Below are 21,577 nucleotides of genomic sequence, written 5' to 3' on the forward strand. Positions count from 1 at the left end.
TCCTTTTCAAAGTCAATGTAGTTTGGAAATGTATAGTGTTGCAGGTTAATTATTTTCTACATTGTGAGCTTCAAAGCCAAAAGGTTGGCTGTTTACAAAGCAAGTCATTTCCACTTTAAGAAGACTGACAGTGTAGAGATATTCCTTCCTCTGTCAGTCCATGGATCCATCCAGTCGGGGCAATGGGATGGACACTAGTTCAGGATGACACAATAATAGTCTTTATTCATTCATAAAGAACATGTTCATAATTGGGAATAAAATGACTTAAGGGAATCTCAACTTTTTAAACATTGTAACAGACAAGAGTAAAGCAAAGCTTGCAAGTGCAATATTAGTGCAACAAAGATATTTAAAGAGCCTTCTTAAAAAATTAAAAATAATACAAAAAAACAACGTTATATTCTAATCATTTTCCTATGATTCTTTTTCCTTTAAAAATCTTTTTACTGCATCAACAAAGTTATAAAATGAGTTGATAACAGTGAACCAATACAAGTTAAAACAACATTTCTACAATGTTAAAGTATGTGCATGTGTGTAGCTCTGAGGTAAGTCTTGCTAACTTGTTGGCTCAGTCCCAAAGAACACCCCGTTCCCTTCTATAGAGGGCACTGCTTTGGGACCAGAACCCTAAGGTTAGTACCCTCTATAGGGAATAGGGTGACATTTGGGACCTTCTCTCCATCATTCCTTTCTTGGCTCCCTCTCTTCCTCCAGGACTCTGCTACCGCGTCAAGCCTTTCTGTGCCTGCTTCAATAGAGTGTCAAAGTCCAGCTCCTCCTCTTCATTTTTCACTGGAGTGGGGTCCTCCTCTTCCCGATTAGAATCTGGTGAAACAAACCAGTTCAGTTACCAATATGCTATGACTTCAACCTGTTTACCCTGCAATTACATCTGCGACCCTGGGCATGTGACTTAGTAAACTCGTCATCTATTTCCCAAAAGGGGAAAGCCTTTGTTCGAGAGGCTGACGCAGGTGGCCTAGTGGTTAGGAACGTTGGGCCAGTAACCGAAAGGTTGCTGGATCAAATCCCCGAGCTGACAAGGTCAAATCTGTTGTTCTGCCACTGAGAAGTTACCCCACTGTTCTCCAGGCGCCCGAATACGTGGATGTCGATTAAGGCCCCAGTACCTCTCTGATTCAGAGGGGTTGGGTTAAATGTGGAAGACATTTCAGTTGAACGACTGAGTAGGTATCTCCCTTTCTCATTGAGACCACCCTTAAAGGTTCTCACCTAGGTCGGCGTACGTAGATTTGCAGAACTGACGCCTGCCCCCGAAGCAGAGGTCAAAGGGCAGCTCGTCAGGTCTCCTCAGCTTGTAACCGTTCTCGATGGCTGCGAACGCATCTTTCATGTTGTAGAACGTCACAAAGCCGTAGTGGTCGCTATGGAAACAGAACACAGGTTAAGAAATAGTTATTTTCTAACCACCTGATATGGACAAAGGTAAGCTAGTAAGTTACCTGATGAAATAAGTCTTCAATAAATAAAATGAAGTATGATTATATCTAAGGGGGACAGAGAGAAAGAGAGAGGTGAGGGGGACAGAGAGAAAGAGAGAGGTGAGGGGGACAGAGAGAGGTGAGGGCGGACAGAGGGAGAGGTGAGGCGGACAGAGAGAGAGAGGTGAGGGGGACAGAGAGAGAGGTGAGGGGGACAGAGAGAGAGGTGAGGGGGACAGAGAGAGAGGTGAGGGGGACAGAGAGAGAGGTGAGGGGGACAGAGAGAGAGAAAGAGAGAGGTGAGGCGGACAGAGAGGGAGAGGTGAGGCGGACAGAGGGGGAGAGGTGAGGGGGCGAGAAGGGGAAAGAGGACAGAGAAAGTCTAGAGAAAAAAAGAGTTTAAAGACATGCTAACAATTTTTGACCATCTCTTTTGATGCAGAGAGAGAGAGACTCACCCCCTGTCTCTAAAGTGCAGGGTGCATTCCTCCACCTCTCCAAACAGAGAGAAGCGTTCTCTCAGCTCCGAGTGCATCATGGTCCTCTGGATGCGGCCCACGTACACCACCCTGCGCTCGTCCTGGCCACACAAAACAACGCACCAAGGGGTGTCACTATCACAAGCCCTGCAGATTTATACAAATTATCTTCTCAAAATCCGATTTTAAACCCAAACATTAAAGCTGAGATGTGTGAAAGGGGAAACGCTGTCACAGGTCTCTCCCAGGAGCATCTGTTATGGTTTTAGAGAAGTTTCATTGAAATACATTGTAGTACATGCTGTTTTATCACACATACAATGATGTTGGGGAATAAAAGTGTGTGTTGTTTGAAACATCTTTGTTGTTGTAATAATCTCAAACGGACGCGGCAGTTTCACCGCAACTCATCCAACGTTAACCCTGACCACACTGCTAACCTTAACCCTGACCACACTGCTAACCTTAACCCTGACCACACTGCTAACCTTAACCCTGACCACACTGCTAACCTTAACCCTGACCACACTGCTAACCTTAACCCTGACCACACTGCTAACCTTAACCACCACACTGCTAACCTTAACCCTGACCACACTGCTAACCTTAACCCTGACCACACTGCTAACCTTAACCCTGACCACACTGCTAACCTTAACCCTGACCACACTGCTAACCTTAACCCTGACCACACTGCTAACCTTAACCCTGACCACACTGCTAACCTTAACCCTGACCACACTGCCAACGTTAACCCTGACCACACTGCTAACCTTAACCATGACCACACTGCTAACCTTAACCCTGACCACACTGCTAACCTTAACCCTGACCACACTGCTAGGAAACCTTAACCATGACCACACTGCTAACCTTAACCCTGACCACATTGCTAACCTTAACCCTGACCACATTGCTAACCTTAACCATGACCACACTGCTAACCTTAACCCTGACCACATTGCTAACCTTAACCCTGACCACATTGCTAACCTTAACCCTGACCACATTGCTAACCTTAACCCTGACCACACTAACCTAACTGACCACATTTAACCTTAACCTGACCACACTGCTAACCTTAACCCTGACCACACTGCTAACCTTAACCCTGACCACACTGCTAACCTTAACCCTGACCACACTGCTAACCTTAACCCTGACCACACTGCTAACCTTAACCCTGACCACACTGCTAACCTTAACCTGACCACACTGCTAACCTTAACCCTGACCACACTGCTAACCTTAACCCTGACCACACTGCCAACGTTAACCCTGACCACACTGCCAACGTTAACCCTGACCACACTGCTAACCTTAACCCTGACCACACTGCTAACCTTAACCCTGACCACACTGCTAACGTTAACCCTGACCACACTGCTAACCGTTAACCCTGACCAACCCTGACCACACTGCTAACCTTAACCCTGACCACACTGCTAACCTTAACCCTGACCACACTGCTAACCTTAACCCTGACCACACTGCTAACCTTAACCCTGACCACACTGCTAACGTTAACCCTGACCACACCACACTGCTAACCTTAACCCTGACCACACTAACCCTGAACTAACCTTAACCCTGACCACACTGCTAACCTTAACCCTGACCACACTGCTAACCTTAACCCTGACCACACTGCTAACCTTAACCCTGACCACACTGCTAACGTTAACCCTGACCACACTGCCAACGTTAACCCTGACCACACTGCCAACCTTAACCCTGACCACACTGCTAACCTTAACCCTGACCACACTGCTAACCTTAACCCTGACCACACTGCTAACCTTAACCCTGACCACACTGCTAACCTTAACCCTGACCACACTGCTAACCTTAACCCTGACCACACTGCTAACCCTGACCACACTGCTAACCTTAACCCTGACCACACTGCTAACCTTAACCCTGACCACACTGCTAACCTTAACCCTGACCACACTGCTAACCTTAACCCTGACCACACTGCTAACCTTAACCCTGACCACACTGCTAACCTTAACCCTGACCACACTGCTAACCTTAACCCTGACCACACTGCTAACCTTAACCCTGACCACACCTTAACCCTGACCAACTGCTAACCTTAACCCTGACCACACTGCCAACTGCTAACCTTAACCCTGACCACACTGCTAACTTAACCCTGACCACACTGCTAACCTTAACCCTGACCTAACCTTAACCCTGACCACACTGCTAACCTTAACCCTGACCACACTGCTAACCTTAACCCTGACCACACTGCTAACCTTAACCCTGACCACACTGCTAACCTTAACCCTGACCACACTGCTAACCTTAACCTAACTAACCTTAACCTGACCACACTGCTAACCTTAACCCTGACCACTGCTAACTTAACCCTGACCACACTGCTAACGTTAACCCTGACCACACTGCTAACCTTAACCCTGACCACATTGCTAACCTTAACCCTGACCACACTGCTAACCTTAACCCTGACCACACTGCTAACCTTAACCCTGACCACACTGCTAACCTTAACCCTGACCACATTGCTAACCTTAACCCTGACCACACTGCTAACCTTAACCCTGACCACACTGCTAACCTTTAACCCTGACCACAACCTTAACCCTGACCACACTGCCAACGTTAACCCTGACCACACTGCCAACGTTAACCCTGACCACACTGCCAACGTTAACCCTGACCACACTGCAACGTTAACCCTGACCACACTGTTAACCCTGACCACACTGCCAACGTTAACCCTGACCACACTGTTAACCCTGACCACACTGCCAACGTTAACCCTGACCACACTGTTAACCCTAACCGTTAACCCTGACCACACTGCTAACGTTAACCCTGACCACACTGCTAACGTTAACCCTGACCACACTGCTAACCTTAACCCTGACCACACTGCTAACCTTAACCCTGACCACACTGCTAACCTTAACCCTGACCACACTGCTAACCTTAACCCTGACCACACTGCTAACCTTAACCCTGACCACACTGCTAACCTTAACCCTGACCACACTGCTAACCTTAACCCTGACCACACTGCTAACCTTAACCCTGACCACACTGCTAACCTTATTCCTGACCTAAATCCAAGACCAAAAAGCTCATTTTGGTTTCCATAAATGTTTATGATATAGCCAATCTTCAATTTGCAGCTTGGCCATCTGGTGGGAACCGAAGAGGACAGTTGGTGGCAATTTGGTCTCCAAATCAAATCAGGAAGTAATGTCACATTTACATTTAACATCTTAAAAAGTATTTAAAAAAATATATTTCGAAAATGTTAACAGCAAAAACACAAGGTGTACCACGATTTGTAATGTACTACACAGTACTCACTATGGCTTTTAGTTTTTGATTCCTCATATCTTGTTGTCTCTTTCGTTTCCTGGAGTCCCTGATGTTGTTGGAGCTGAAGGTTGGGGCAGGGGAGAGGAGGCAGCAAGGTGAGACGGACTACAGAAGACCCGTGTGGCTATACTTTAATCAGAGTCTAATACAATCATTTAGAAATCCTTTAATAATACACCCCCCTAAAAACATTTACAAAATACTTTAAGCCATCACTGACCTGTAGCACCTCTGGGTCCTGCTGTAGGCCAGTGTGGTGGGGGATCTGGACCTAGATCTGGAACCAGACTGAGTCCAGGACTTTGATGTGGACCGAGAGCGGTTCCAGGACTGTGGGTAGGGGAGCCGGTACCGGCAGGGAACCGGGGAACGGGAGACGGAGCTGGAGCAAGAGGACGAGGAGGAAGAGCTGCTTTCAGAACGCCTGGGACAGAACCTGGTGGGGGAGGGAGAGGGATGGGGAGGAGAGAGAGGGATGGGGAGGAGAGAGAGGGATGGGGAGGAGAGAGAGGGATGGGGAGGAGATAGAGGGATGGGGAGGAGGGAGAGGGATGGGGAGGGGATGGGGAGGAGAGAGAGGGATGGGGAGGAGGGAGAGGGATGGGGAGGAGGGAGAGGGATGGGGAGGAGAGAGAGGGATGGGGAGGAGGGAGAGGGATGGGGAGGAGGGAGAGGGATGGGGAGGAGGGAGAGGGATGGGGAGGAGGGATGGGGAGGAGGGAGCGGGATGGGGCGGGGAGGAGGGAGCGGGATGGGGCGGGGAGGAGGGAGCGGGATGGGGAGGAGAGTATGGGGAGGAGGGAGAGGGATGGGGAGGAGGGAGAGGGATGGGGAGGAGGGAGAGGGATGGGGAGGAGAGTATGGGGAGGAGAAGAGGGATGGGGAGGAGAGTATGGGGAGGAGGAGAGCGATGGGGAGGAGGGAGGAGAGAGGAGAGGGATGGGGAGGAGAGTATGGGGAGGAGGAGAGCGATGGGGAGGACGGAGGAGAGAGGAGAGGGATGGGGAGGAGAGTATGGGGAGGAGGAGAGCGATGGGGAGGAGGGAGGAGAGAGGAGAGGGATGGGGAGGAGAGTATGGGGAGGAGGAGAGCGATGGGGAGGAGGGAGGAGAGAGGAGAGGGATGGGGAGGAGAGTATGGGGAGGAGGAGAGGGATGGGGAGGAGGGAGGGGGATGGGGAGGAGGGAGGAGAGCAGGAGAGGGATGGGGAGGAGGGAGGAGAGGGAGAGGGGTGGGGAGGCAGGAGGAGAGGGGTTGGACAAAGAGGAAAGAGGACGTGGGTTAACCTGTTAAGTCTACCCCTGTTTACTGCCCCTTCTGGAGGAATTGGGTACCCATATAAAACAGGATAAATTTTTGTCAAAAGTTGCAAATATATGCATATAAAAATATTATCGAATAGAAAACACTCTAAAGCTTCTAAAACCGTTTAAATTTTGTCTCTATGTAAAGCAGATGTCTCAGGGCATGCATTCTCCCAAAGTCTCTCGTCATGGAAAAAGTTGGCCCAACTTTGACGTCATCGTATACGCCTTCCCAAACAACTACCGCTCTGGGAACAGTCTGTACGTGTTCAGCGCGAAGCCTGCTTTCAATGGGGCTTCTCATTGTGAGAACCGCGCGCTCACGAGACGTTGAGCGTGCCGAAAGGTCTCGGTCACGCGGAAAAAAAGTGTACGATTATGCGCGCTCTGCTCCGGTGAGGTCTTTTCTTCAGGATCGATTAAAAGACGTGTGTGTTTCGCTTCGTCCTCACAATTGCTGTACACCTTTATAACATGTTAAAGCTTAATTATTAACATAGTTTGACAAGTTTACTTGACATATAATATATATTTTCGACGTTTTGGTGCGCATCCACTTGAATTTTGCCTACATTTTGACCGAAATGTGGCTATTTTGAGAACCGAAAGACGCAGACTTGAAAACTAAACGCTGTTTTGGTAAGTATAATCCCTTCCAGGTCTTTTGATGGAAGAACAGCAAAGGTAAGGGAATATTTATGTGTTAATTTTGGGTTTCTGTCGACTCCAAGATAGAGGAGGCATAATGATACATTTGGAGTGCCGACTCCTAGTATAGCCTAGTAAACGCAACCTGTAACGTTAAAAATAAATGTAACACAGCGATTGCATTTAGAAGAAGTGTATCTTCCTATACATATGTAAAACATGCATATTTAGTCAAAGTTTATGATGTGTATTCCTTGTTAGCTGACGTTATCTGCCGGAGCTATTTAATTTCTCCTGACATTTTAGTAGCATTTTTTGAACGTCATTGTAAACAGAGATTTATGGATATATATGGCAGATTATTGAAAAAAAAATGAATGTACTGTGTAACATGTTATATTACAGTCATCTGATGAAGATTTCAAAAGGTTAGTGAAATGATTTTTTTTTTAAATCCTGCGTTTGTTGATTGCATATTTTTTCCTACTTGGCTATGCAAATGAGCTATGTATGCGGTGGTGGTTTGACATAAATATGTGCTATGTTTTCGCCGTAAAACATTTTAGAAATCTGACTTGTTGCCTGGATTCACAACGAGTGTAGCTTTAATTCAATACCCTGCATGTGTATTTTAATGAACGTTTGAGTTTTAACTAATACTATTAGCATTTAGCGTAGCGCATTTGCATTTCCAGAGCTCTAGATGGGACGCCTGCGTGCCAGGAAGGAGCAAGAGGTTAAAGAAAGAAAATACATTTTGGGGGGGTAAAAAGTTGTGTAAACTTAATGACTAAAACCAGATGTAAAGTATGTTGTAGATATAGTGGAGCCATTTATCTTGAAGATCCTCTTTTAGAACTAACAATCACCAAAATAAAAAGAACACAGTCAGGGAGAAGTTCAAAACCTCTCATGTCATTGATGTCATAACGTGTTTTTATGCTTTGGCGAAATGTGTAAAACTGCAAAAAAATTATCTTTAAAAACTGATCTTTTTTTTCTGTCAGCCTCATGACAAAACATGTAGAATTGGAAGAAATTAGGTTTAAAACAGCAACAACAAAAAAGTACCTTACCATTGGCCACACCCACTACCATGGCCACACCCACTAACATGCCCACACCCACTAACATGCCCCCCCTCCTCCTCTCTCCCCAACTTCAATTCAAGAGCGATAACAGTCACCACGCAGAATTTGAACCTACCTCTTTCGGGGTGGAGAGCGAGACCTGGATCGAGAGGAGGAGGATGAGGAAGATGACGATGAAGAAGGGGACCTAGAGCTAGAGTCCGAGCATGAAGACCTTGTCCGATAGCGCCGGGACGACCTCCTACCTCTGGCAGGGGGACTGGGTGAAGGAGGGGAGGGGATGCAGGGGCTGGTTCTCTCTTCCTGTGCCTCCCCTGCAGTAATGGCATCCGTCCTAGAGGGGGAGCTCTCTGTAGATGGCGGGGCAGAGTCTGAGGGAAGTTGTGTCTCTGGAACAGTCCTGGAGTCCACTGGCTGCTGCTGCCGCAAATATTTCCCAGAGTTCTGTGTGCCGGGCACTGAGGGGGGGTTGGGAATTGGTTGGTGGTCGGGGAGTATGGTTTGTCTTTTGCTGCATAACATAGTAGTATTACCCCCTGGTTGATCCTGAGATAGACAGTAGCCGTGGTCCGAGGAGACAGATACTGGTGTCTGGAACTCAGGGGGGGTGACAGGGGGCTTTGGGGGGAGGGGGTGGGCCTTTTTGGGTGGTAGAGGATGGGGGTCGATGATTTGGATGGCCTTGGGAGGGAGAGGTTTGGGGGTCGCCGGTTGCTTCCTCTGAGGTGCGACAGGGGTAAGAGGTTTCCAGCGCGGCTGTGCAGGGGCCTGTTCCTGAGTGCTGAGAACATTCTGGGTGCTGAGAGGTTCCTGAGTATCGCAACGTTCCAGAGTTCTGAGGGGCTCCGGAGTTCTGAGGGGCTCCGGAGTTCTGAGGGGCTCCGGAGTTCTGAGGGGTTCAAGTGTGTTGACAAGTTCTGGAAAGCCAGTGGGTGCTGGAAGACAGAGTTTATCTTGGGTGCTGAGGAGATAGGCACCCAGCAGTGTCAGCATCCCTGGAAAGAAAGCAACAAACCAGATGATGAACTGAAGTTCTGTTCTAAAGCATGAGAATAACCACAGCAAAGTCCTCTGAGCAACTGTGCGGACTAAACTAGAAATTAAGTCGAAGAACAGTTTCATCCCAAATGGTGCCCTATTCCCTTTATAGTGCACTACTTTTGACCAGTGCCCATATATGGCTCTGGTCAAAAGTAGTGCACTAAGGAGGTAATAGGGTGCAAGTCTCCAGGCTGAGTCCTTCCTTTAACTCACCTTCAGTGTTGTTGCTCGGCTCTTCATCTCTAACAGGGCTCCTATCTGGACTGGCTTCAGGTTCACTCTCAGTCTCCTCTTTGGCTGTGGGAAGAGACACAGACATGGGGAGGCAAGATCAGGGGTTCAATCTTAGAGTAGAAGTGCTGATTTAGGATCTGTTGTGCCTTTTTCCATCACCATGTTCAAGATTTTTTACATTTCACCTTTATTTAACCAGGTAAGTTTGTTGAGAACAAGTTCTCATTTACAACGGCGACCTGGCCAAGATAAAGTAAATCAGTGCGACAGAAACAACACAGAGTTACACATGGAATAAACAAGCGTACAGTCAACACAATAGAAACAAAATAAGTCTATATACAGTGTGTGCAAATGGCGTGAGGAAGTAAGGCAATAAATAGGTCATAGTAGCGAAGTAATTAACATCTAGCAGATTAACACTGGAGTGATGGATGTACAGATGATGGTGTGTAAGTAGAGATACTGGTGTGTAAGTAGTGATACTGGTGTGTAAGTAGAGATACTGGTGTGTAAGTAGTGATACTGGTGTGTAAGTAGAGATACTGGTGTGTAAGTAGAGATACTGGTGTGTAAGTAGAGATACGGGTGTGTAAGTAGAGATACTGGTGTGTAAGTAGAGATACTGGTGTGTAAGTAGTGATACTGGTGTGTAAGTAGTGATACTGGTGTGTAAGTAGAGATACTGGTGTGTAAGTAGAGATACTGGTGTGTAAGTAGTGATACTGGTGTGTAAGTAGAGATACTGGTGTGTAAGTAGAGATACTGGTGTGTAAGTAGTGATACTGGTGTGTAAGTAGAGATACTGGTGTGTAAGTAGAGATACTGGTGTGTAAGTAGAGATACTGGTGTGTAAGTAGAGATACTGGTGTGTAAGTAGAGATACTGGTGTGTAAGTAGAGATACTGGTGTGTAAGTAGTGATACTGGTGTGTAAGTAGTGATACTGGTGTGTAAGTAGTGATACTGGTGTGTAAGTAGAGATACTGGTGTGTAAGTAGAGATACTGGTGTGTAAGTAGAGATACTGGTGTGTAAGTAGTGATACTGGTGTGTAAGTAGAGATACTGGTGTGTAAGTAGAGATACTGGTGTGTAAGTAGAGATACTGGTGTGTAAGTAGAGATACTGGTGTGTAAGTAGTGATACTGGTGTGTAAGTAGAGATACTGGTGTGTAAGTAGTGATACTGGTGTGTAAGTAGAGATACTGGTGTGTAAGTAGTGATACTGGTGTGTAAGTAGAGATACTGGTGTGTAAGTAGAGATACTGGTGTGTAAGTAGAGATACTGGTGTGTAAGTAGTGATACTGGTGTGTAAGTAGAGATACTGGTGTGTAAGTAGAGATACTGGTGTGTAAGTAGAGATACTGGTGTGTAAGTAGAGATACTGGTGTGTAAGTAGAGATACTGGTGTGTAAGTAGTGATACTGGTGTGTAAGTAGAGATACTGGTGTGTAAGTAGAGATACTGGTGTGTAAGTAGAGATACTGGTGTGTAAGTAGAGATACTGGTGTGTAAGTAGTGATACTGGTGTGTAAGTAGAGATACTGGTGTGTAAGTAGTGATACTGGTGTGCAAAAGAGCAGAAAAGTAAATACAAACAATATGGGGGATGAGGTAGGTAGATTGGATGGGCTATTTACAGATGGACTATAGGTATGTAAGATGACAAGGACAGGGGTAGCTGGGATGTATGCATCAACCAAATCAATACATCTTAATGCAAATCCCAGAATGGATGGGACGTAGTATAGCTGGAAGAAGAAAGGGAGAGAGTTAACGAAACCCCACTGGTCCCTCACTCACCTTGTGTTTCCTCAAACCGCTCCAGAAGGCTGGTCAGATCTGTGGCTTGGATTCCTGCAACGCGACCAAGAGATCAGTTTCTGAATGCAGGGACAGTAGCAGTTCGTCGAGGTGAACTTTCTGCTGGTCTGGTGTTCTAAGCTGCTTCCTGCAGAACACCACAGCAGCATGGGTTCCAGTCCAGAACCCTGCTATTTCAGCAGCATGAGTTCCAGTCCAGAACCCTGCTATTTCGGCAACATGGGTTCCAGTCCAGAACCCTGCTATTTCAGCAGCATGGGTTCCAGTCCAGACCCCTGCTATCTGGACTACTTCTCCTGTCCTATTCGGTGTCCTGTGTGAATCTAAGTGTGCGTTCTCTAATTCTCTCCTTCTTTCTTTCTCTAGGAGGACCTGAGCCCTAGGACCATCCCCCAGGACTACCTGACATGATGACTCCTTGCTGTCCCCAGTCCACCTGGCCGTGCTGCTGCTCCAGTTTCAACTGTTCTGCCTTATTATTATTCGACCATGCTGGTCATTTATGAACATTTGAACATCTTGGCCATGTTCTGTTATAATCTCCACCTGGCACAGCCAGAAGAGGACTGGCCACCCCACATAGCCTGGTTCCTCTCTAGGTTTCTTCCTAGGTTTTGGCCTTTCTAGGGAGTTTTTCCTAGCCACCGTGCTTCTACACCTGCATTGCTTGCTGTTTGGGGTTTTTAGGCTGGGTTTCTGTACAGCACTTTGAGATATCAGCTGAAGTACGAAGGGCTTTATAAATACATTTGATTTGATTTGAATTAGCTTTATCTGAAGAAATATATACTCAGGGTGTAGTTTCCCCTAGGTACAGATCTAGGATCAGAGTCCACTCCCCCAAACCTAACCTTAACCTGTAGTAAGTAAAATACTAAACTGACCCAAAATCAGTCAACTTCACCCTACAACAAAATATATTGTTTATATGTGTGTTATGGCTCATCTGGCTTACCTGTGCCGCAGGTGGGGGTCTGTATGCAGGTGTTACTCTCTGGAGAGGTGGACAGTCGGACATGGGGAAGGTTACCAATGGATACCCGCTTTGCCCTCTCCATCTCTGGGTAAGGAGCAACAGCATGGGTGGGTGGATGGACTGAGGGGCTGGACGATGGACTTGCCATTACTGGTGCACTTGGGGAAAACTTGGACCCTTCTGGTACTGTCTCGATTCCTTTCCTCGGGCTGAGAGAGCGAGGCTGATCCCCTTGTTTCGTGGTCTCTGCAGTGTTTTGGGTGTGAAGTGGTTTCCGCGATGGTTGTTTGGTGGAGAACCTCCGCTGGATCTCAAGGAGGAGACTGTTGCTCTTCAGGCTTGGATCCCGGTTGTAGAACACCATTTTGGGCTTGGGCGCCGAAGACTCCTGGGTGGTGGACGGAGGTAGAGATTGTTCCTGCTTCTCCTGGTTGGTCCCACGGCTCCTATCAAATCTATCCAAAGATGGACGGGTTCCTGGTAGTGGGACCAGGACAGGGTTTGGGGGGTCGCTACTGACCGCAACAGCACTCTTTTCTGGGCTCGTCCTGTTCTGGCCCAGACCCGCCACTGAGTTGGAGTTCAGGTTGGGACTTGGTAAGGGACTAGCAGGAGAGATGGTCTCAGTCCAAATAGGCTTTAATACACCAACATCATTCGCAGATTTAGCTTCCTTTGAGTTGTGTTTGGGCTTTAAAGCTGAGCTGGTAGGAGGAGTCTTAGTCCCACTTCTTACAGGCTTTGATCCATTGATGCCAATACCTTTACCAGGTTTACTGGGACAAGCAGGAGAGACCATCTTCGTCCTGGTCTTAGCTATAGGCTTGAATTCACTGACATCACCCCCTGTTTTACTTCCTATGTAATGATGTGGTGTCGTTGGTCCCCACATGTTATATTTAGGTCCTTGTAAATAGGGTATAGGAGGCAACTCCGTGGGGGTTTCAGGTAGAGAGGGCCATTTGGTGGTGTAATTCTCAGGTTTCCCCACCAGGGGTAGTCTTTGCTGACGCAGCAGGCGGTACTGCTGGAGACTGAGTGCCGGTCTGGGCTTGGACTCGCCTCGCTGTGGTGGAGGCTCCGACGACGACATTTCTCTGGTCCTTTCAGACAAGTCAGTTACAACCTGATGCTGGCTGTCCTTTGAAGATGCTGCTGAAGACTCCGGAGAGGATGTGGTGAGGGAAATGGTCGTTGTTTTGGTGTCAAAAATGGGGATTTGGCTGGTGAGCTCGCTCAAGTCCGGGAGCACGTTTAAGTCAGGTTCGTCTGCTGCTGGTAGCTCGTAGGATGTCACCAGGACAGGTCCGAAGCTCACTCTTTTTTTGTTCTTGGTCTTCTGGCCTTCTGTGGGCCCGTCCCACTTCACAAGTAGACTTTTTAGTTGCTTCACTTCTTCACCTTTACTTCCCTGTTCTCCATCCCCCTCTTTCTCATCCTTCATCCCTCCTACCGAGGGACACTCGTCATCTGATCCGTCCACATCAATTTCCTCGTCGCTCTCTTCCGAACCAGGCTTCGTATACCTCCACACCTCGCCCTCCAGGGGTACACTCTGGTCCGCGCTCCGTTCCCCCAGGGAGGAGGCCTCCTGCCTGGATGTGCTGACCCAGTCCTTCCCCTCCTCATCCAGGCACACCCTCAGGCAGTAGGGGTGCATGAGTTTCACCAGGTCCACCAGGGACACTGTACAGGAGTAGCCATGGTCCTTCTCTACAGAGTTCAGCGCTCTCACTTGTGATCGGTCGAGGGAGAGTTCTCCTTCAAAGTGCAGAGTCCTGATTGAAGCCGTGAGGCGGGCTGTGAATGTGGACCTTGCCGCCCTCCTCCTCCTCTCCATCGCTCCTCTGTGTGGATGTGGAAGAGCCCTGGGCTCTCGGAGTCAGCCCAGCCCTCCAGGGTCTGTCTGGAATGACTGTCTCAACCTGGAAGGAAGAATGACGTCAAGACTGTTACTCCAGCTATGCTCATAATCTCGCTTGCTATGGCTCTATTTTTAATAAAGATATCATTCTCTATATTATTTTTCATGACAAACTCAATCCCATAGTGTAGTACACTAATATTTTTTGTATATCATTTCCAAACTATGACACAACCCAATCCCATACCCATTTATGTCAAATTCACTATGATAGGCATTTTATTTAGTACATTAAAATGAATGTAAATCTTTAACCGTTTTTCTTATTTGAAATCAAACAAGTTACTCCAGTGCAGGGCTCGTCCTACGGTACTCATAACCTCCAGAGGAATATTTATCTTGCACAGAAATAGATAAACAATTCTACAATGGGGTTGACAGATTTTTCTATTCATAACTCGCTTTGTTTGCAGAGGAAAAGTAAATGTTGACTGTTCCAGCATCTTCAAAGTGCGCCTCGACAGAAATAGTTTTTTAAAAACGTGACTGCCAATGGTCCCTCTAAGGTGAGCGGTTGCACAGCTCGCCTCGGACTGCCACGCAGATGAAATATCATCCCGCGCAGAGAAGCACGAGATTGAACTTCGCTCGACTTTCTAGAGTTTCCCCCGTTAGTTAACACTATCAACGTTTCCCTTTACTGTGGGAATTGGGATCGAATCAACTCAATGTTAGTCACCTTCAATGCAACATACAGAAACAAAAGGAACTACGCAGGACTTAGTATGCAAAACTAACTGTGCAGGAGATGTTGTTGTAGGCAGAACGCATCGGAGTAGGATTCTATTGCATTGACATGCACCCTTACACAGACCAGTGATGTTGTTGTAGGCAGAACGCATCACAGTAGGATTCTATTGCATTGACATGCACCCTTACACAGTTGTTGTAGGCAGAACGCATCAGGAGTAGGATTCTATTGCATTGACATGCACCCTTACACAGACCAGTGATGTTGTTGTAGGCAGAACGCATCACAGTAGGATTCTATTGCATTGACATGCACCCTTACACAGACCAGTGATGTTGTTGTAGGCAGAACGCATCACAGTAGGATTCTATTGCATTGACATGCACCCTTACACAGACCAGTGATGTTGTTGTAGGCAGAACACATCACAGTAGGATTCTATTGCATTGACATGCACCCTTACACAGACCAGAGATGTTGTTGTAGGCAGAACGCATCACAGTAGGATTCTATTGCATTGACATGCACCCTTACACAGACCAGTGATGTTGTTGTAGGCAGAACGCATCACAGTAGGATTCTATTGCATTGACATGCACCCAGTGATGTTGTTGTAGGCAGAACGCATCACACAGACCAGAGATGTTGTTGTAGGCAGAACGCATCACAGTAGGATTCTATTGCATTGACATGCACCCTTACACAGACCAGTGATGTTGTTGTAGGCAGAACACATCGGAGTAGGATGACATGCACCCTTACACAGACCAGTGATGTTGTTGTAGGCAGAACACATCGGATAGGATTCTATTGCATTGACATGCACCCTTACACAGACCAGTGCACCATAACCAATCAGAACCGCAGTAAGGCCTATATGCAAATAGCCATTGCCATATAAGGATCATATATGGCCACTGGACAGCATGCGCTTGTTTTGAGATCAAAGTGAGAGATGCATGTAGCCACCTGTGCACATTTGTTCATATCCTTTGCTAGTTAGTGAGTTATTAGCCCAGTTATAGATCAGTTGTAGTTAACAATGGGGGCAGTGGTTGCTTCCTACAAGAGCACAAAATGTTTGCATTTCTAAACATCTTTGAAAAGCCAGTCAAGTAAAGAGCATTTGCATGTCTTAAAGGGGCAGTGTTGTATTTTGAGATGGCCTTGAATGAGCTAATTATCCAATAGACAGAGGGAAGCATAATGTCTTGATTCTCTGTAATAACGGTATGGGAATAATTATGCATTTTATTTTTTAAAGTGGTTTCTTGCATCAAACAACATTTTTCAGTCACCTCCTTATATGAAGGACAAGTGGATAAACAGGTTCATGTCAAGACCTACAAGTCTCATAGAATGTAGCCTATATTGAACACCACACATTGGCTGCTACTGTAGGCTGAATGATTGAACAGCTATTTCCATGTTAAAATGTTATGGGATGCATTTGTCTCCCTTGTTTTTAAATGGTAGGCTACTCTGGTAGGCTACTCTGGTAGGCCTACATTATGATCAAATAGCCACAGTAGCCTACTCACTAACTTAAAGCTGGTACAGCCTCAGTGGTCACAATAAACGCGCGTCGGAAGTTGCACAGAATGTTCCAGTTTGCGGTCAGCAGACCTGCAACGGAAAAAAGCGAAGCGCCACAGCTAAATGACTGTTCTGCAACAGAAACAGTTTACTGCAAACGGAAAAACGTTTTGGGATCAAATCGAGTTTCTATTGGACAAATTCAAGTAGGACCCTCCCCATTTCATTATGTTTGCTTCTTAAACAGTAAACGGTTTCCGTTGCAATACGTAATAAATACACCCCAGGATAGTTACAAATAGGGTAGGAGTGAAAACCTACAGGAGGGTGTCTCTCCAGGAATAGGGTTGGAGTGAAAACCTACAGGAGGGTGTCTCTCCAGGAACAGGGTTGGAGTGAAAACCTACAGGAGGGTAGCTCTCCAGGAATAGGGTTGGAGTGAAAACCTACAGGAGGGTGTCTCTCCAGGAACAGGGATGGAGTGAAAACCTACAGGAGGGTAGCTCTCCAGGAACAGGGTTGGAGAGCACTCTTCTAGTGGTTCTTTTATCATTGAAATTACGTCTGTAAACCTAGATTAACAGGTGGGATTACCAGTAGTAGTACGGCTAATCTTAATCTGACACACACACTTCCATAAAACAGAAAGGGATGAGGTTTCTACCTTTCCAACAGAGGAAGAGGGGGATGAAGATGAAGAGGGGGTCTTTATGGAACGAAAGAGTGCTTCTTTTTCAGGTGGAGACCCTGTTAAACTCAGCAGCCGCCTCAACTGGAGAAACACACCAAACAGGAGAAATACAGTAATTACAAAACAACAATCACATTGTTCTCCCACAGACACACCATTTTCAGCATGACTTACAGATAAAACCAAAATAAAAGTGGTACCCCTGATTCTCATCAAATGAAGAACACCTGGGACTGTTTTCACACAGCGTCTCAGAGCAGGACCACTGGTTACTCTTAAATCTCAATTAATTCTGAATCACACACACAGACCCACACTTGGTTTTTACCCACCGGGGAGTTGTCCCGTAGCCTCTGGTCAGAGAAGAGCCCAGTGTCAGGCAGGGTGTCAAAGGGAGACAGGGTCTCATCGTCAACACTGTCCAGGATCTCCGTTAGAGCAGTCAACAACGTGGACTCACTCTCCTCATCTAGTCTGCTCCTAGTCTAAAAAAAAACAAATGAAATAAATTGAATGAATTAAAAATAGCACAAATGGCATCTCTCATTTCTGTGACGGGAAACAATAGTTGCAGAGGAACAGGCAGAGTGTTTCTAATTGGACAGGAACAGGCAGAGTGTTTCTAATTGGACAGGAACAGGCAGAGTGTTTCTAATTGTACAAGTTCATGTAAACCAGGAGTTTTTCTGCACACGACTCCAAACTGACAGTAGAAAATGCAGGGGACCCCACTTGGAAACATGATATTCCCTAGTTAACGCTGTGTGTCGATATTTCCTCCACTTTATGTCCCGCAGGCTGTCCCAACCCATAATAATGACATGAAAGAGCATTCTAATAGTGTAAAAGGCCCTTAGTCGACACTAAAAGGTTGTACTCTATGCCCATTTCAAGATTTTAAAAAATCTTAATTTGTTTGATAAGATCACACATTTTCTCAGGGGACCCCAGATTGGGTCCCGACCTGAAGTTTGGGAACCACTGATGTAGAACCGGTCTCAGATGGGAACAGGGTCTACATCAGGAGTGTATTCATTACAGAAACCGTTTAAGACCCAAACTGTAGCAAACAACAAAATTAGAGTTTCTATTGGACAAATTCAGGTAGTTCCCTCCCTGTTTCATTTGCCATCTTTTAAGAAACGTTTTACAACAGAATCAGCGTAATGAATACGCCCCAGTATATCTGAATGTTGGCCAACATTGTGTCCTGATGCTGACCTCTGCAGCTACGGCGGAATCTTCAAACATAGCCAGGATGGAAGGGTCCAGGCAGGAGTGAGTGTCCATTTCCAGATCACTGACTTCCCCTTTACCCAGGACAGCCTGTAACAAGCAACAAGATCAGAAAGGGAGAACAAGTTCAATCACGAGTCAGGCAAATAGGCTGCCCAATTTTTGGGAAAAAGATCTGATTTGATTGGTCAAAAGAGCAAAGCAAAAATATCTGAATTGGGCCTCCTGTGTAAACCCAGCCTACAGAAACAGTTGCTCGATCATAAGTATTTTTGTGATTCCCTGCATCCCATCTCCTCATCTCTTTCCCAACCGTATTGGAGGAGAAGGTCCAAAGTCCCTTCAGACGTTCTTCTTTAATGTATTTACAGAAAGTGGCAAAGAGGAAGGACGGGGGAATTAAGGAAAGATTGAGAAAGTGAACACATTTCTCCTAAAAGACAATTGAGGAACATAACTCAAAGGGCAGTCTGAATACAATAAAACAAGCAGCTAGTCAATAGTGTTTGTTGAGGCTGCGTTTGTATGCTTCCTCCTCCCATCAGAATGAGTGTGTCTGCATGCCATGTTTTCAGACTGTTCAAGAGCAGAGCCCTGACGCGGGGGCGGAGGAGGGAAATGTTCAGACAGTCTTTCCCACACTTCAGTTTGATTTATCCAACGAGGTGTAAAAACAGCAGCACAAAGTGTCTCGCATCATAAGGCCATGCGTTGTCTTGTCATAGAAAGTGACAGTTAGTCCATAGCACACTATTCTGCACTCTCACTCCTTGACAACAACAGGCCCCTCCCTGGGTGTGGTGGTGGTTGTTGCTGGGACACTGTCTGTCTATAATATGATTATGGGGCAACGTCCCAAAAGACACCCTATTCCCAAATGCAGTGCACTACTTAGGACCAGGGCTTATAGATCCAAATGGAGCTTTCTTGAGAAACGTGAGTCACAAGCTGAATCCCATATGGCATCCTATTACATATGAAGTGCAGTGCACTACTTTTGACCAAGGCCCATAGGTCTCTGGTGAAAAGTAGTGCACTATAGGGAGTAGGGTGCCATTTGGGAGAGTTCCCAGTCAGTGTTCTCTTCTCAGAGTCACCCAACCAATACGTGTGTGTGGGAGATGAGAGCAGACAGTGAACAGTAACAATGGGAGCATTGTAAAATGTGCAGAAAGTGGAAAACAGAAAACGTGGCTTAACGTTATTTGTTATTTATTATTATTGAGCCCATTCCAAATGGCACCCTATTCCTTATATAGTACACTACTTTGGACCAGAACCCATAGGGCCTCTGTACTAATCCCTCATTACCTCTCAGGAAACATCATCTATTTTAATTTAAGCAGGATAGTACAGTAGTACAAAGAGGTGGACAGCGTTGAAATAATAGGCCATTGTTGGCTACTAGGTGCCTGACACTCCTATTAACGTCAATGGTAGGCCTATACAATCACACTAGCTACAACGCTGTTCATCATTCATGTTTGCCACAAGAGTAAAGCGGCTATAATTAGTTCAACAAAACAAGACCCTGGGTGTGAGACCAGTGTTGACAGGTGTGAATGATATATGGAGGATGTTAACTGAAATGGGTGGTACGCAAAGGCAATCGAAATGCAATGATATAAAAACAATGAGTAAAATACCGGTGCATTTCAGCGGAATTGGATGTACTTTTGTATGAGCCCATGATTGACATAGGTAGCATGCCAACACTTGGACCGTACCCGTTCCAACATTACAAAAGTAATGTGTCCCCCTGTCTGCTATGTATGGGACAGTGAGTGTGTTCCAGTACTTTGCTAAATATCCATATCGGCAGCCACGTGAATGCAGAATATTCGGAAGAATAAACTCAACAATTTAATCTGATCATTTGCTTTTGATTGACGCCAACCGACAATTCATTGTTGCCAGCTTCCGGATACCCAACACGACCAGTCTTTAGAAGGTGTGCGAGTCCAGCAGCAGACAGAACATCGCTTTTTCCGAGTAGAGAAGAAACTTTGCTGACTCCCTATTGAATTATAGCACATTCAACTTACTATCACGGCAACTTAGACAGGTATTACTTTGCAGAAAGCCAATAAGATTATTTTATGCCGAACTAAATCGTGCAATAAGGGAGACAGTTAGTTACTTGTGTCACCAGCAGTTATTTTCCCATGCCGCCATGCGATTCGCAGCTAATGATAGCTACTACTAGCCGTTCACATCCACGTGTAGGCACCGCGTGCTGGTTTGCCATTTTTCGTGTATGAAAAAGGCCAAAGACAAGTGGTACAAGTAATTTTTATTTGGCCGCATGTATGCAGTAAGCTTATGTATCAAAGCCGTACCTCATTGAATGTGTTTGCGGTCAGAAAGTCCGTGTTGCCGGTGATTATAAGCGCATCTTTTCCACGCCACTGCGCCGCCATTTTACAGATCCTCACATGGCTTCGTTCAGCTATAGCTAGGAGCGTTGCCATTGGTCAGCGCACAGACACGTGGTCGCCAGCACACGGATGTTGCCGGTAAACGCAGATCTGGGATCAATGTGTCTTACTCAAATCATAACCCAGTACTGTTTTGCAAGTAACAAAACTGACCTGAAATCAGATCGTCATCCGATTCGCTTTGGTCTCTGCAGAAAGCCCCAAATTAAATATCTTTGACATGTCAAATGCTATTGCTGTCATGCACCTGCACAGTAGTTACCTTAATCATGTCAAAGGCAACGCATGTCATATTGCCCGAAACGAAGAACGGATTTTATACCTGTCAAATAATTGTTTTCTAGTTTTATGAAGTTTGACTCAAATACAAAAAGTGTATATAGCTGAGTCAAATCTGATATTTCCCCTGGAGTCTGCACAGACAAAAAGCACATGGAATCAGATATTTCAAGCCACATTTTGAAATCACATAAATCTGATTCCTGGCCATGTGACTTGTCTGAAAGGGTGAAATGCCCTTAAGTGGTTTCCAGACTGTGATTTAGCATATATTGTTGCTTGCTAGCCTCTATGTCGACAGTTTGACAACAACAATCTGGTAGCTCACACGTTTGTTTATTGTTTGAATGCTTGAATGTGCTAGCAAGCTAAACAA

General features: G+C 46.1%; 1 protein-coding gene across 1 annotated transcript; it reads right to left on the bottom strand.

The window, feature by feature from the left end:
- Positions 1-198: 198 nt before the first annotated feature.
- LOC124027508 (peroxisome proliferator-activated receptor gamma coactivator-related protein 1-like) lies at positions 199-20,945 on the bottom strand. The gene is given in 14 exon segments (XM_046339921.1): positions 199-831; positions 1,240-1,391; positions 1,907-2,028; positions 5,276-5,348; positions 5,508-5,723; positions 8,446-9,325; positions 9,585-9,668; positions 11,410-11,463; positions 12,386-14,174; positions 14,176-14,331; positions 17,222-17,329; positions 17,581-17,733; positions 18,470-18,574; positions 20,824-20,945. Coding segments are annotated over 14 exon segments (4,077 nt in total). The 5' UTR covers positions 20,905-20,945; the 3' UTR covers positions 199-727.
- Positions 20,946-21,577: the final 632 nt, after the last annotated feature.

This window comes from Oncorhynchus gorbuscha, unplaced genomic scaffold (genome assembly GCF_021184085.1).
Source record: "Oncorhynchus gorbuscha isolate QuinsamMale2020 ecotype Even-year unplaced genomic scaffold, OgorEven_v1.0 Un_scaffold_3309, whole genome shotgun sequence".
Taxonomy (NCBI): Eukaryota; Metazoa; Chordata; class Actinopteri; order Salmoniformes; family Salmonidae; genus Oncorhynchus; species Oncorhynchus gorbuscha.